The 17857-nt window shown below is 27.1% G+C and overlaps 1 protein-coding gene across 1 annotated transcript in view; it reads left to right on the top strand.

Moving 5' to 3' along the window:
• The window catches only part of LOC113560870 (neuroligin-4, X-linked-like), a 295089-nt gene that overhangs the window by 211805 nt on the left and 65427 nt on the right, over positions 1-17857 (top strand). The window contains exon 5 of the mRNA XM_026966983.1: positions 15134-15418. Within this exon, the coding sequence (XP_026822784.1) occupies positions 15134-15418 (285 nt within the window). The remainder of the gene's footprint in view (positions 1-15133; positions 15419-17857) is intronic.

Genomic DNA, 17857 nt, shown 5'->3' with positions numbered 1-17857 from the left:
TTACTTCACTAAAACCTTAGTGCCTAGTGTAATACTTACATGGATAGATGGCCGTTCATTTAACACAACATTATAATATATATATCTACATTATACATACATTCAAACTAAATTGGTTCATACAACACTTGTTCATTGTAAAAAATACCTTGTCAGTATTAAAACGGAGAGTAAAAAATCGTAAATGAATTAAACAATAACTATGATAATTGGTTGAATTAAACTTTTTTTTATATAATAATGAGATAGTTTACAAAAGTGAAAATATCACAAATAGATTTGCAAGCTATTAAGTAGTTTTTCATTACAGATGAAATATTTAAAAGATATTATTGATGTTATTCCAATTGATAATATTATTATAAATGTCTTATCAGATTGTGTATTTTTATTTTTATCACAACCAATATGATTTTATATTGTATTATAAAGAAGAACAGTATCTGTGAGTCCATGTTCACAATAAATTACCTATAGTATTGGTTAAAAAAAACAGACCATGAACTAAAGATATTCTGTTAGATCATCGTAAGATACGATTTAAGATGGCTAGAGAAAATTTTTTCTCTAATTATACTAATACAACTTTAATATGATATAAAAAGTCACATTCTCGACACATAGCTGAAAAGCTTTCATTCTTTGACAATATTACGATAATGAAAATTTGTAGACTTATAGTCACACAAATAAATAAATATATATATATATATGATATTTTTGTTTAAAATGGCTTAATGGATAATAGAAACTAAGATTATAGGTGGTTAAACATTTTTTTTTTAAATTATTTGGAACGCTAAAGCTAGATACCACAGCACATATAGTTTAATATTTTTATTAGGTAACTGAAAAATAATATCCCTACAGTATTATCTAAATAATTTATGAATATTACAAGTATTACAACCCATGTATGAGTACTTTTTTCAATAATATTGAACAAAGGTTATTTTTAAAATAAATGAACAAAAACTAAATAATTCCATTTTTGAGTTTTTACTATAGATGTTTATAAAGTAAGAAAAAACACAAAAGTAAATATATTTATTTGAAGGATATGATATATTATATTTAAGATATGAAATGTTTTTCATATTGAAAAATAAGATACTGTGGTACCAAGTTAATCTGAATATGTCCCCATAGCTTTTCAAAATGATGAGCCAAAAATATTGAAAATCAAACCATGTATATATAGTCTTTTGCTTGAGGTGGTATAAGACCATAGAGATATGCTAAGTCCCTCGACGATATGATCCTATCTTAATGTAAATACATAACTGTTTCAAGAAGATCGGTTGTCAAGGTTCATAATCATCATACCACAAATAGTCTGATACACTATCGGCAACCATTTAATATGGAAATATATAGACTAAATTTTCAACACTTAGTCTTTGAAATTTAAGAAGATTAAATAGTTGCAAACTTGCCTTTTAAAAATATAATCAAGCACATAAAATGCAAGATAATTTTTTCGCCGCAATACAACTAAGTTTATTCATGTATTATTTGAAAACTATATATATATACATATATACATATAATATAAAAATGTAAATTTGTAAATTTGTTTATCATACTTTAGGTCTTTTTATTTATTTTAACTGTCGATTTTACAACACATTATTTAATCATTTTGAAACACTTCAATACATTATCGACTATTGTGTATACAGACAATTAAGTATTTAAGCTTTCATAAAAAAAAAAAAAAGATAATAATAACGAATTCAAATACATTTTAGTCAATAATATTTTTTTAAATATTATTTTAACAAAAGAGTCACTTAAAATATTTTATATTTTTAAATTATAATTTGATGATTTAACAAACAACTTTATAATATGTAGGACTTTTGCTAAAAATCAACTCACAATAGCTTAATGTTAAATTCATAAGACTATAATATATTACTTAATTTTAATTTTGTAAATTATTCACATTTTCTTAAATATTTGAAATTATGATGTTACTATATGTTACTATTTTACCTTTGTAATATCATAAAATTATTGAAAAATACTTAATTTATTATGATTCCTATACATTTTATACTATATACTACGAAGGAGCTTTTTCATGCTACTAAATATAAATAACAATTAAACCTAAACTAATTATTTTAACTGAGCAAGATTTATTAGATTTCTCGAATACGCGGACAGGGTACAACTGTGTATATTATATTACAAGTATCTAATACTTTTACTAACTACAATAATAATAATAATAATACACTTACAGTTGTAACAATAATTATTTTTGTTAATGATATTCATATAGATTCTTACATTTCATCATAATATTATAATTTATGCATTAAAAACGGTTCAGAATAATAATTATAAAACATATAAAGCAACATTACATCATTCACATTTTACTAACTATAATCATAATTACTTGTCCCAAAAATTATACTATTTAATTGAATATTTTACTTCGAATTGTTCGTGCGTTACAAATATAGGTAGTTGCTTTAAATTGGTAATTCCATAATTTGTCATCTGGTTATTTTGTGTTTATTGTACAATAGCCTTGTGTGTGAATAAAAATAATGAAAAATGTCAAAAATTAAAAACAATATTGAAATATAATAATTTTTGTATCGGTATTTAATAGGTATTATATAAAATATCAGTGTATATTTTACCATTTATATTCGTCATTAAGAAATGTGAATGCTGTTGTAAAAATTTAATTGATTTCGTTGACTTATGGTATGCCTTGTGATGTAATATTATTTAGTGGATAAAGTTCTTCAATTCTTAAGAGATTATTTTGTAACATGAGAGAAAAAATATCTTAAGTTTTTGTTTTCGTTTCCTTTTTCAAATCAGACAATTTAAATTCAAAACAGATGTTTGTGCTTGTAATTAGATCTTGTTCTTAGATAACTTTATACGAAGAAAGTTTACATTTCATATTTTTTCTCACCTTTCTCATCTTTTTTTTTTTTTGTTATCAAAACATTATTGTCATTGTTCAATGGAAAGTTTCCTGAAACTTTTCAGCTTCAGGGCATTGTCTTGGGCGTATGTAATTAATGTCTAGGGAATATCAATAATCTTCCAACCTTATCTCGGATAGGTGAAAAAGCAACTGTATAACATTGTAGTATGAGTGATGACTGATGACGGTGATTCAAGGATGCCTTTTGATTTGTAAAAAATACTACTATCATTTATCTTAAGATTGCGCAACACAAAGACAATGTAAAAATTAATCAGTATTTCTATAACATAATAGGTACTTATAAATTATACAAAAATATTGACGAAAAACAATAAACATAATAATATTATATCATATTCGTAACATATAAAAATGTAAAATGGAAATGGAAATACTGCACATTCAAAAAAAAAAAAAAAAAAAATGTTAAAGACTTTTATTTTTGTTTATAATCTTTACAATGTATACGATTATACGTATATACATATACATTTTTTTATTTTGTGATTAATTTTATGTTATTATTATCCATATTTTACATAGTGTCATATGTTTCGTGGTATGTTTAAGTATAATAACTAGTTTATGGCTTATTTAAAAAGAAAATTAAACATACACTTTTAAGCACAATTTATTTGGCATCCGTAACGAATCATCGCAATAAAATTTCCAAGAAATTCCTTATTATGATCTATTGTTGACGAAATCAACATCTATATAACTATAGATCGCTTCAAGATACGACGCACTAGATTTTCGTTGAGATTTAATTATAGGCGAAAGTATAAAAGTTGCGTTTAAAATAGTAGTGTACCTACCGTTTCCGCGTCTCGTACGCATACAATTTATCGTCGTTCACGACTTGTGAAGTTGTGTCGTCCCCGGTGTTTTTCGTTTGATTAACAAATGCCAAAATTTATGGCGGTGGATTCGGACAGTCCGATTGGAAGACGAACGGCTTCAAAGTAATAAACAATATAATAATAATAATAATAATAACAATATCACAACCGCGCGGTGGGTATATAATATTATTATGTATTATCGTGATATATTGTATTTATACAGATAAAACTCATTATTCATATCCAAATGGGTTCGTTATATTATTATACGTAGAAACGAACTAGGTCGCCGTGCAGTGATAATAATAATAATAATAATAATAATAATAATAATAATAATACCGCCGTAGTCTGCAGTGCGCACAACGCGTCGCGCACGATTATTGCTGCCGATTTAACGTTTCTCGCGTCCAATCGACTAGGTATCGTCTAACACGATGTACGACTCGCACCGTCGCCTATCGTTGTACTTATTATTATTATTTTCGAGTCCACAATAACGTCGCGTTCTTACAATACGTTTGGCGTAATGGCGTCCGTCGCTTACGCCGTCCCGAATACGCGATTAGATTTTTTTTGTAAATCATCATGCAAGAGCGACGTACAAAACGACGACGCGTTATCAGCGCGACAACTCGGAAGACGCAATACGGTTATAGTGCGAGACGCGAACGTGGAAATCTACCGCTCGCACCGCATCAAAATCCGCAGGTCGTACGATCCGCGGTGTAGTAATTTATTATTAATTCGCGTGTACCATTATACCGCGTATATTATCGTCGCTGCTGTACACATAACGTAATATATTGCTATATAGCTACATGTAGCCGTCGGTGCGCGTGTTATGACACGTGTTCACGAGATGATAATAATAATAATAATAATAATAATAATAATATATAATAGTTAGAACCATATATTATGATATTATTATGAACTTGGGTATATATATATACACTGCAATAGACGTCGTATTCGCCGAGACGATGAACGTCTGATTATTATTATTATTATTATTATTACTGCGGGGAGTACCTACGACAACAACAACTACAACCGTCTCGCCGGTAGCTCATTAGCGCGGGCTCGAAATGATTATATATTTACGTGGGCGGAATATTTCGAATTAATTTCTCGGAAATTTTAATCCTCGCGACGGATTCGGAGACGACGTCTCATCGGGTTTCCACTCGATTGGTCCGATGTATCGTTACAAAAATAATGATTATAATAATATATCGTGTTCCGTCTCCTCCCCGACATCCCCTCCCTCAGTGGTGACAACCGCTCTTAGCGATCGTCTGCGCCTGCAGTCGGCCAAGTCACCGGGTAGAGGTCCCATATTCTAATAATATTGTATGGGTACGCTATACACTGCTGTGTACTGGTTTATTCCGTTCGTCGTAATAATGCGCGTTTTTATCGATTACGATTGGCAGTCACTCTACTGTACTTAACTGCGACTTCAATATTCACTTATAGGATTTATGGGATTTGTGCGGCGGCGGCACCGCTAATGAACAATACAGATCCGCGTGGCGATACACACATATTACCTATCCTATGCGCTCAAAATCACTGAAACGTATTGTTGTAAAAAATAAAAAAAACACTTAATAGTATTCAATATCAACAACTTTTAAGTAACAAATCCGAATATATAAAAATTGTATTTTACCGTTATACGCGATTGTAGTACCTGCTGAAATACGATAGAAAAAAATTTGCATACCGGTACTCGAATACTTGACTGAACATCTCAGATGACATGATGCGCGAGGGAGGAAAGTCTTTAAGTTAAATTATATCGTCAAAAAAATTCTTATATTCTATTGATATTTTTGTACATGTATGTGTAATTAAATATTATGTTGATGAAATTCCTACGTATTGTCGTCAGTCGACGCCATTTATTGAATTCTTTAACGTCATAACTACAAATATTTGAAAATGTATTTTAATCTTAACTATTCTACAGACAATACATGTAGTCGTCGAAATTTCATCGACATTTTATGAAATATTATTATTATCATCAAAATAAACGTATGGATACATCTATTATTGTTTGTATTTTTGACACTGTTTGATTGAAATTTTCGTTTCCAACCTCTAGAACACTGTCTTCGATTATACGTATTAAAGTTTTCAACTTGATTATTGTTTCATCTACATAAAATTACGCTCACCTCAGGTAGTAATATTATTATCGTAGTAAACAAAATATAATGGTTTTTTTTAAAATCAAAAAAAATGTCGGTGTTATTGTGAATGTATTTATCTAAGCTATTTGCCGAGCATCAAATCTCTGTAGAACGAAATATAGCACAATTATGTTCGTACATATAGTATTTGAGTATCTCTTCGGGTTAAAAATTTAGTCATTATAATATACTCGGTTGAGTATAGTGACATGTTTTATGGTTTTCGTGAATAAAATATTTTATTTTTGCCACAGCAGATCACGTAAGTCGAATTAAGCCCTGAAATAACGAGAAACGATGAATAATATGTTTTATTCATCAATAATTGAACATATATACTCGTATAAATATTATATTACTATCCTTCATTATAATTTTTATAAATATGAGATTATTTTTGTTTAATTTTGAATACACTTACAACAGCTTTATATAGATTGAATTGTTTATGATACGTATTATACATATTATATTATGTCCCATAGATGACGAACCTAAGTACATATAATATTGTCGAAGAGATGTAGCTTAAAGAGAGAAGAGGATTATATTATATAGTCGTATATATAATATATATATATATATATTATAATAAATGAAAAAAAAACTTGGGTGGTGATTTATTTTTTTTCCCTCGATGCACTGATTGCGCACTCCAACGTCACGGAGTGTGGTAAAAAAATTAGCTTTTTCCTCGGGTTTTTGGACCACCGGAATTTATTGCGAGCAAATCCCTACCCGGCTCGTGTCTCCGCGTGCGGTCGTTAACAACAGGCAATTTCGGGCATACATTTAAGTAATGCCACTTTATCTAAATATATCTGTGCGCGCCGATGGTTTTTTGCACTCTCTCTATTCCTTGTGCCAAATGCTAGTTTCTTGACGGGTTTTCCCGACTGACCATTAAAAGCCGCACCTGCTGACCGTAGGTTTTCCTCCAAAAACAGTTTAAAAAATGGCCATTCGCTCACATGAAAAAGAACAAAAATATTTGCACCACTTTACGATACATCTCTGAAACAAAAATTAAACAACGAGTATTATAATATGTATGAATTTTTGTATGATGATTGGCATAACTATTGACTATTACATTATCGATAAAACTTTTTTAATACACTTGTGTTAAAATTTAATTAAATTTTTTTTTTTCATTGTTAGGCCATTTTTACGCCATTTTGCGTGTATATACCATGCCTAATTAATATACGTATCTATATCATTCGGATGTCATTTTTATGAGAGTTAATGGTTATATTGGTATTTTATTGAATTAAAATTATTGATTAATAACTCGTTTTCATCGTTTGACAACATACAACATTGTAATACCTTATTTTTTTAAATTGTATTCAAAAAAGTATTAATAGTATTATAATATTCAAATTGTATATTGAGAATAAATTTCGTTAAAAAAAAAAAGAATAATTATATACTTTAATTTTGCGATAAAATATATTTAAAATATTATCTATATTAAGCTGTTATAATAAAGTATAACTTTTTACCTTTCATTTAAGAAAATACATTATTTTACAACTTTGTTAAAATCTATTTTTTAAGCGTCTTCTGTTTCTATAGTTGTTATAACAATAATAAGACACTAAATCGTTCATTATCCATTCAGTATTTAAGATAAGATTTTATTCTATTAGCAATAAAATACATTTTTATTCAGACAAAATACTAACTGGAATAGTGTTAATAAATTAATGTATCTTCAGTGTTTCTGAAAATGCTTTTAAAAGTATTGTTAAGTCTAAATAAATAAATAATAATAAATCTAAGTATATTTGAACATGGTCCTTAAAATATTTATTTGCTTAAAAATTCCAAAAAATCAGAATTTTATTAATGTAAAAATTGGAGTATATGAATACGATTTCTGAATCAACCTGTATATAAAATTTAATGAAAATAATATGTTATGAAATATTTAATATAAAAGAAGAAAATGTACTGCTTATTATGTCATGCATAAATGATCGTTGACAATTTTAATTTTCATTATAATACTAACTATTTTTAAAAGTATCGTTTAAATATTCAAGTAGAATAGAATATTTTAAAACATGCATTCATAGTAATTATTAAAAAAAATCAATTTCATGAAATACGTGTACTGTTTACCAGAAATGCTATTCATAATGAATAAGTAATGAATAAATAAATTAACTTGGGTGACAATATAGGCATTTTAATACAATGTAACTGAAAATGAACACACATAAAGGACAACGGTCCGACGTTTCTGATGGAAACGTAGAGAAATGTGTTTCCATCAGCGACCACAAAACAATGGACACCCAACAAGTAGAATACAATTATACAAACTACTGCAATGTCGCGTAAAATAAATGCTTACAAAAAATGTTTTAAAGTATAACTGAGGCTGTAAACGTTTCTACGTATTAACATTTTTATATTCTTACCGTGGAAAAATGTAATATTACAAGTATAAATATTAAACACAATATTACATTTATTAAAAGTCAAGTATTTCAAAATTCGAAATAAGTTGATTCTTTTTATTCGTATTGAATTTTTAATAGCAGTAATTTAAATTATTTGGGATTGTTTTTGTAATTCAAAAAATGTTCTTATTAAGTCTAAATTATTTTAAAATATTAAACTGCAACACCTGTATTGGTACCGTGATAATATTATTAAAATATTTTTCATAGAAATTGAATCAACAATAAGTCATCCCTTTCTTTAGGTAGAAAAGCGAATTAATTTTTTTAAATAAATAACATTTTCAGGTCGATTTTTATTTATTGGGATTTATTACTAAAATTGGACACGATAAAATATAGTACATATCATGTTATTTCTGACAAAAAATATGTATTACGTTAATATTGTGATAGTCTAATAAATTAAACATTCAAATAATGTTCTATAATGACAGCATACTTAATATCATATTTTATAATTATTAATAAAATATATAAATGTATATAATATACATGTATGATAAATATTAAAATATAGTGACCTCGTATGAATGAAATGTTAAAAATAACATTTTATTTTAAATTGCGGACATTTCGTGTCTATTAGGGAATACAAGTATACGTTAACAGTTTGGTTTGATCATATAATAATATATTTATAAATATGTATATATATATATGTGTGTGTGTGTGTGTGTGTTTGTAGTGGGATTTTATATGGGACAGTTTATGGCTGCGTTGTTATAATATGCCAAGTACGCTAAAGCCCTTAATCATTTGCAGATAAAAGGGACTCTATACGCGGACAATTAAGCCGTAGAAGTTTGTGCTTATCCGATTCCAAAGTTTTGCGATCGAATAAAATATCACAAATATTTGAAATCGATATCTACCATAATCTCATTAAACGTATTTTACGATGTTTATGTTGGTATTAAGAAGAAAAATCAAACCTATAATTAAATTTAAGAATATTTAAATTGTTTAATATCGGTTTTCATAGGGATTATTTTAATAAATATATTTCTTATAATAATGAATAAATAAATTAATAGTTACACTATCAGATTTTTTTTTTTGTAAAATTAAAAATACCACAGAATCAAATGTCATTGCATACAATTATACATTTTCATTAATTAAAATAAATTGTATTCGTTTTATAATGAGAGTATAGGTAGAACGTCAATATTTCACTTTCATTGAATGATGTTACACAATTTAGTATATCATTTATAAATTAAGAATTATTTATTCTAATAAAATATTTGTAGTTTTAGTTCCAAGTGGAATGAGTTAATATATAATTTTTGCCCATTGCTCATTGCTATAAAATGGTTCTATAACCACTTTTTTTTATAAAGTATGAAATAAATAAAATTAATATAACGGAACATAATATAATAAGCATATCAACATTATTAAAGGACTGATATTTAAATTTTTATGATTTGTACAATCAAAATTGGTTATTCAACCTATTAGATAATTGATCTTAAAATATCTTTTTATTAATATTTTTATATTAAATTTATTATTTTTAAATTATATATTTCTAGAAATCACAATTTAGAGTATTAAAATGATAGTTTTCTCGCGTGGGAAAAACTTAAATAACTCAATACTTAAAAATATATTAAATTAATTTTACTCAAAATGAATAAAACGATTATTAAAATATCGTATAATATTTTAGAAATTTGTATTGAGGTTTTTAATAACCGTACATTTATCTGTACAATATGTAAAATCACTTCAAGTTTAATACATATTTGTTTATCTCATTTACGAACAACATTTTTATAACTGTATTTTATTAATTATAAGTAACTAACTTTTAATCAAACATTAAAACTCAGTTATTTTTCTAAGCACAGCTCGTTATTTAGATAAAAGTTTAAATCCATCAATAACTTATACGCTTGAATATTATACTTAATTGAATTATATTCCAATTTCATATTTTATCTGTAAAAAAAAAAAAAAAACAAAATTCAAAAATACTATGATATTATATATTATATTATTTTAAGGTATGTAATATGAATTCTGATTATTGAATCATTGAATTGCATTATATTTTTCCATATTTTATATACATCGCTTAGTATGTTACTAATATTCAAAACAGTTACATGCACCCATTATTGTATATTACATGTGTACAATCTATTTTTAGTACAAAATATTTTATCCGTGATATTTTAATATACATTTTATATGACTGAATCTGTCTTCTTTTTTTTTTATAAGTTTGAACTCCCATTCATAATAATTCACGATTTCACCAAATATTAAATGCAACATAAATCAGACGGCTACTTTATTATTACTATTATTATAATATTATCCACTATTTTTAGTATTTTGTACCTTCTCGTATTTGCGGTTTTTTCAGCAATGTTAAAAATCCCATACATTTTGTTCTTAAACCCTTTCATAATCTATGTAATACTCCAAGTCTACAGTACTTTTGAATCAATGTGTGATTTAACTCCACTTCTATATTAAATATTTTCAGCTCAAAAAAAGTAATATGACATGCATATTATTTTTTTTCACTCTTATGCTCTAATGTATTAGAATAATATGCTTCAAGTACAAGATGCTATCGAATTATCGTTTTATTTTATAACTAATAATAATTAATCTGAAGTAAATATTCATTAGACAATATTATTACACATATACAGTTTTTATTTAAATATTTTTAATTATGTGTATCGCGTTTAATGCGACTTTAGTTTTATCGTGCACTTTGATGGTTTATGCGTGTTGTACTGCAATAAAGTTGGGTTAGGTTCTTGCTTGAGTCATTATGAAAACGTTACTAATATAAACGTATTAGTTAAATATATAAATGAAATGTATATTTGATGTTTTGACTTTATAAATACCTTGTTATTTTCATAAGTAAACAGGAAAATCCACTTTTAACGCCAAAACGTCAAATTTATAACTTATTACAACTTATTGGTAAGACGGCGAGACAGGCCAACAGTATTTTTTTTAAACTCACATCAACATTAAGTAAGATATATATGTTAAATTTAATTGGAATAATTTGTATAATCTCCGTTAAATTTGCTAAATAAGACTGGAGAAGGCTTGGAAAGGTTTAGCCACAATTATTATTATCGTTGCTAATAAGCACAAGAGAATACAAAACAAAGTACCGAAACATAAATGCTCTGGTTATTATTTAATCGTATTACACCTACATATTATATTGCCAATAGTATTTTTTATCAAAATATATCAAATAAATATGAAATTAATTAATAATATACTATTCATAAAATATATGCATTCACAAAACGTATTGTTATAAGTTTGTATAATATGTATTTGAATAATGTATACATTTCAGAAAAATGACGCATATCATGTCAATAATTAAATATTAATAATCTACTGTATTTTTTTTAAATTCTTGTTATCATACCTTTTTATAACAATCATTATAATTATAATTTATGTACTTTTTATTTTTAAGCTAACCTTTTTCTTGCATAATAAATGTTAGGTTTTCGACACATTTATCTAAAACTGATGTTAACCAGCGTGATAATACAATGATATTGGTAGAAATGAATTAGACCATACTATGGAAAAAGAACTCAAAGTAAAGAAAAATAATAAATTAGTGGATTACATTTCGTTGCAATCGATCTTGGAATTGTTTATATAACCAGCATTTACAATTGAATTGTATTTTTGATTTTAAAGTTACTATATTGAATTTTTAATTCATTTTAAGTCATAATATATGGTTGATTAGATATATAAAATTAATAATTCTTATATTATTAAAGTCAACTAAATAAATACAATGCACACGTATACATGCATACATCATACAACTACATTTTTTGTTAGACTTTATCGTATAATAAATCGGTTTGAGATGTTTTAAATATTTGGTCCTAATGCTTCGCCCATGTTTTGTTGAATGTTGTATTTATTTAAGTCGTTGATGTATATATTGATAGCACTATTTTACTATGTATTTTCACTATATAATTTCATAACTTTTACTATTTAAATATCTAAGATTTCAACTAAAAACCTCAATTAGTGCAACGGTTTAATGCTACCTAATAATACATTTTTCATAAACTTTTAATCACTAATAAAAATAAACCCCATGGTTTCTACACAGGATTTTAAAAAAGAAGTTGCTATTTTAAAAACTATATTGAAGTTACAATTTATTACATCCCTTGTAATATATGCGTCATTGACAAATTATACTGACAGGCCATGTTTGTGTTCCGGCGTTTATATTGAAATCTGATAACCCGATAAAAAAAAAAAAAAAAAATAAAACAAAAATGGAAACAATTCAATAAGTTGAAAAAAATACTGAATTTTTAAAATTATTATTCAATTTGAATGGAAATATTATACTATAGTAAAAAGTGCTAGGCAGTATGAAAATGTATTATTATTATATGTGAGTTATAAAGATTAATTATTTATATTTATTCAAATACAGACATTATTTATTTTCATCATAGCTATTTTGGCAGGATACCGTTTATTTGTCCATGCGTATCAGACATTCAGATTAAATCACTTGAGGTGTACACAGACTATGAGAACAAGCTCAATAATTAGTAACGTAGCAAAATTAATCGTGGGGATTTTTTTTTTGAATTCACCACAATGCACTAGACGAAAGAATACTATTTAAATTAATTTGACTCCATAAAAAAAATAATTGAAAATTGTATATGAAAAAATAAAAAAAACGAAGTATATAACTGCACTAACGTGGTAGTATAATAATGAATATCATATTTCGATTTGGTGTGACCATTAAAAATGTTGGGTAAACATTTGCTTTCCTCTTTATACATTATGGTTGCATAACAAATTAACTACATACATTACTGCGGTACAATATATTGTGTATTGTTATATCTACATATCGCTTTTGCTTTTTACAAACATTGTAGATCCGCATCGGGTGCATACCTAACTTTATTCACGGGTTTGAATTCGTTTTTCAATAGTGATAGATGGTATTATGATAAGCATTATACATTACTTATAAAAAAAAAAAAAAAATCGATTTTCAGGTTCCATGTAATATAATAAATATTCACCTATATAGGCTATATATACACACACATATATATATATATATATGTATATACAACAACAAAGATCGTCAAGTATAATAAATTGCTTACCCATCAGCTGTCTTCTTAAATTTCGTTCATCGCATTTAGACACTCTAAACTCAACAAATATCATACAATTTATCGAGTAAATGCGTCTCGAATTTTAATATAAATATAACGTCATAAAAACGATAAAAAAACAATGCAATAAAATGACAGTTATAAGTTTCTTTTTAACTGAAATCAAATAAGAAAAAACCTCATTTTTGATGATATGTTTCTATACATATCCGGTTGTATTATATTCGTATTAGTATGAGTGCATTACAACAATATAATACAATAAAATATTTTTGTAATATTATGTAGTTATTTTGTTAAAAATTAATAATTATGTACACTAATTTAGGTTACATTCTAACTATTTTTTCTTAAATAATAAACTTATCAACTATTACAAATTGTTTTAACTTTTCAGCCTGATAAAAGTGTTTGTGTAAATCAATAAAAAAAATGTATTTCTTGTACACATATAATAACGTTTCATTATTCTATTTGGAAAATAAAACAATCTTAATTTTTTTTAATAATAATGAGTATAAACTTAGTATATCGATTAATTTAAGATATAATTTTAGTTTTAGTATTAACATATTATCTTAGTGTTATAACATATTCCATTATTGCATGTTATACCTATAACGATAATATTTTATTTTATTTTCAAAAATAGAACATCATAAAATATTAATTTAGAAGTGAATGTAGTCTCGTATCTGAATTAGATATTTTACAAAATTTAATCTGTCTAAAACCGTATAGAAAATAAATATGAAATAGTTAATTAATCGTATGTATATAAAACCACAATGTGTCAAGAACATGCGAGTAATTCAATTAGAATTAACATTGTGATATTTGTTAATATTAATAATTATTCAAACGAAATTTGATAATTGTTTAATTAATTCCAGTCGAAAATTTAGAACCGGAATAAAACGTTAACTGTATAAAATATTTATAGTCTTAACTTTTGATTAGCCTATTGCAATATATATGTATGCAGCGCGTGGGATTTGGAAAAACAGGCTAATTTTTACGAGCTCAAAATACCATTTCGATACAAGAATGATAATATTTAGGTCACGTTTTCGTTATTTGAATCCATGATATATTTTGCTTCGTTAATTTCGAAAATAATTATCACGGAAAAGCCATTAGGAGCGAAAATCATCTTCATTAAAATTTGGAAACGCTATAGAAATACGTTTTATACGATCACATAAAAGGAAAATTTCAAACCATACGTAATAATAATAATAATATGTAATGATTTATAATGGTTCGAATAGGGGGCTCTTTCGTGATAATAAATATTTTTCGTCAGAAATCGACGGTTTGAGAGAGCGCGTGCAAAAATGTGATAACCCCAAACGACGACTATCGGTCCTATACACGACATACGCTCGCGATTGTAATAATACCTATCGTCGTGTTATATTTTTTTATAATGTTATTCTACTTTTTATTTTTTCAGACTTATTTCACCGGGCTATCCTGCTCAGTGGTTCTCCGCTGAGTCCACTGTCTTTGGTCAGAGACCCTGTGTACTACGGTCATCAAGTGGTCAAGTTGGTCAACTGTTCGCCGGACTTGCCACTCTCGGAAATGCTCGTATGTCTGCGTAACATTCCGCTGGAACAGTTGTTGAACGCGCAGCTCCACGTACCCGAGTTCACCACTGCCTTCGGGCCCAGCGTGGACGGTGTTATCATCGACGTTGGAACTGCTGCCGAGACCAGCAGAGTCAACGCCCAGTCGAGTGAGATAAATAATAGTATTAATATTCGTTCGAATTAATGATGTTAAATTTCAGAAGTTAGTCTGTTTTTTCTAACATTTCTAAGAATAAATTTCCAAATTTTTTTAATATCGTAATAATAATTTAAAAATTAAATCTTAGCATGTCATTTATTAGCACACATTTAAACAAAGTTTTCGATGTTATAAATACATCTAATATACTTTTGTATTTATTTATATTTATTTAATTATTTTAAAAAAAAAATGTCTTACAAATATCATAAAAGTTTCTAGACATTCGACTTTAGACGATAAATAATAACGCGTCATGTAGTTTTATTCGTTACAGTATATTTGCAGACATTGTTGTAATAACGTAAAAACGTAATAAAAATATACTTCATGTTGATATTATTCCACGTAAATTATAATTTTCACTATTTTACAAACAAAAAAAATAATTTTTCACAGTTTAATTATTTATTATTATTTAAATTTGTGTGCACGGCTACAGCAATTTAAAAGGATTTGAAGTAGGCAATTGTTAAAAAAGCGGAAAATTTTATGATTATAGAATAAAAATACATTAGTTGCGATTACAATTAAAATCTGTGTAGTATAATTTTTAAAAGCTGTTTTATTTATTTTATTAATACATTTATCTAAAACCACTTATGTATAGAATACATTTTCTAATTTAAATTCTTCATAACTTATTTTATCTGAGTACTACTATTGTACAACAGTTTCTCGTATTCGATACCAGTAAATTGGCTTATTTTATCAATTATATATTATACTAGTGTACATACGCACTTTAAGTTATAAACAATAAATTATGAATTCAACATTTATGTGTAGACTTTCAATTAAGTACCTATATTTCTTTCAATAATGTTTAGTGAATGTATTTTTTCAATTTTTTTTTTTTTTTAAACAAAACATATTTAATTTTCGGGAACATTATACAATAAACCAAAAATATTTTTGATTTATTTTTCAATAAGATTGAACTAACGTAATTAGATTCAAAATGAAACAATAAAGTATATACTTTATAAATAAATAGTGTAAAACTTGTAATTAATTTACAAACCCTAAATGTACGTGATATTATAAAAAAAAATATACAATATTTATAATAATATAATATACTGTGATTTTTATAAACATACAATTACAATGGTTTAAATTTGTGAATAACTTAAGTGGATGAAAAATTAAGACGCTTAAATTGCCAAAACCAGGTGAAGCCGTATCAAATAACAACTTACAACTCAGCCAACCGTATCTGTTTTGTAATCAAATGAAGTCCGCAATGCGTTGAAACTTTTTTTCAAGACATTTTTTAAAAATGTGTATTTTTAACGCGCTATGATGAATCGCTGCGTAAACATAAACAAACACTTTTTTATCACAGTCTGGTAATTCGTAGAAATCATTAATGCGGAAATTCAAAAAAAAAAAATAATAAATAAATAATAATATATTAAATACAGTCGTCATTATTTCCAATCTGTATGTATATAGTCACCACAGACAAACTTGCACTAATTGCTTTGAATAAAAACTTATTTTTTTCTCGATCTTAAGTCATGGGGGGGGGTGGAAGAGTAAGGGATAATAACGATAGTAAAAAAATAAAAAAATAATACCCCGGAAACAAAAAAAAACCTCTATATCGCCTGCCGCCCGGAGAGTATTGGTTTCCATTGGAAACTTAATCCAAAGTGCGAGGAACTCGACGAGGTTTTGTTTATCCCGGGAGGGCCCTTATCGTTCATTCTAATGGTTCCGGAGAGGTTTCGGTTAGGTTGACCTGAATAAATGGGATTGGTTTGTAGAGCGCCGAGTTTTGAATAAGCGAATTTTTATGTGAATAAATGGATACATTGACGGGCGGAGGGAGAAGGCGTGCATGCGAGTATAATATATTTCTTGTGCGGTCTCGACTTACATAATATAGTAAGTATTGTGATTTTGATATATTATAAGAATGACACAATATGTGGAATCGTTATTGTCCGTCAAATAAGTCAGACCCCAAAGCAGATTATCGAATTCCTTCCGTCATCTCCTTCCGGCCGTCCACGTCGGATCGCCAACGGAAAACAAAATTGTTTCCGCCCGCGTCGACTGTTTTCGACCGATACGGTTGTACACCGTGCGCGATAATATTATATTCTTAACGTTCTTTTCGCGCGCCCGTCACACCACCGCAACGCTCGACGTGTGTACGAATAATAAGTAGAAGACGGCTGCTCATAGCAGCTGTAAACCACGTTCAGGTATAATTTCGGCACGCGATACCACACCGTCCCGGCCCGCAGCCGAGCGTACCTTATACTGCCTGTAATAATAGTATGTCTGCAATCTGCCGTTCCGATTACGTGATAAATTAAACCGATGCGCTGTTTACAAGTTCAAACAAAACATAATTTCGGATATTGCGGGCCCC

Source organism: Rhopalosiphum maidis, chromosome 1 (assembly GCF_003676215.2).
Source record: "Rhopalosiphum maidis isolate BTI-1 chromosome 1, ASM367621v3, whole genome shotgun sequence".
NCBI lineage: Eukaryota > Metazoa > Arthropoda > Insecta > Hemiptera > Aphididae > Rhopalosiphum > Rhopalosiphum maidis.
Note: the sequence above shows the minus strand (reverse complement) of the source record. Positions and strands in the feature narration are given on the sequence as shown.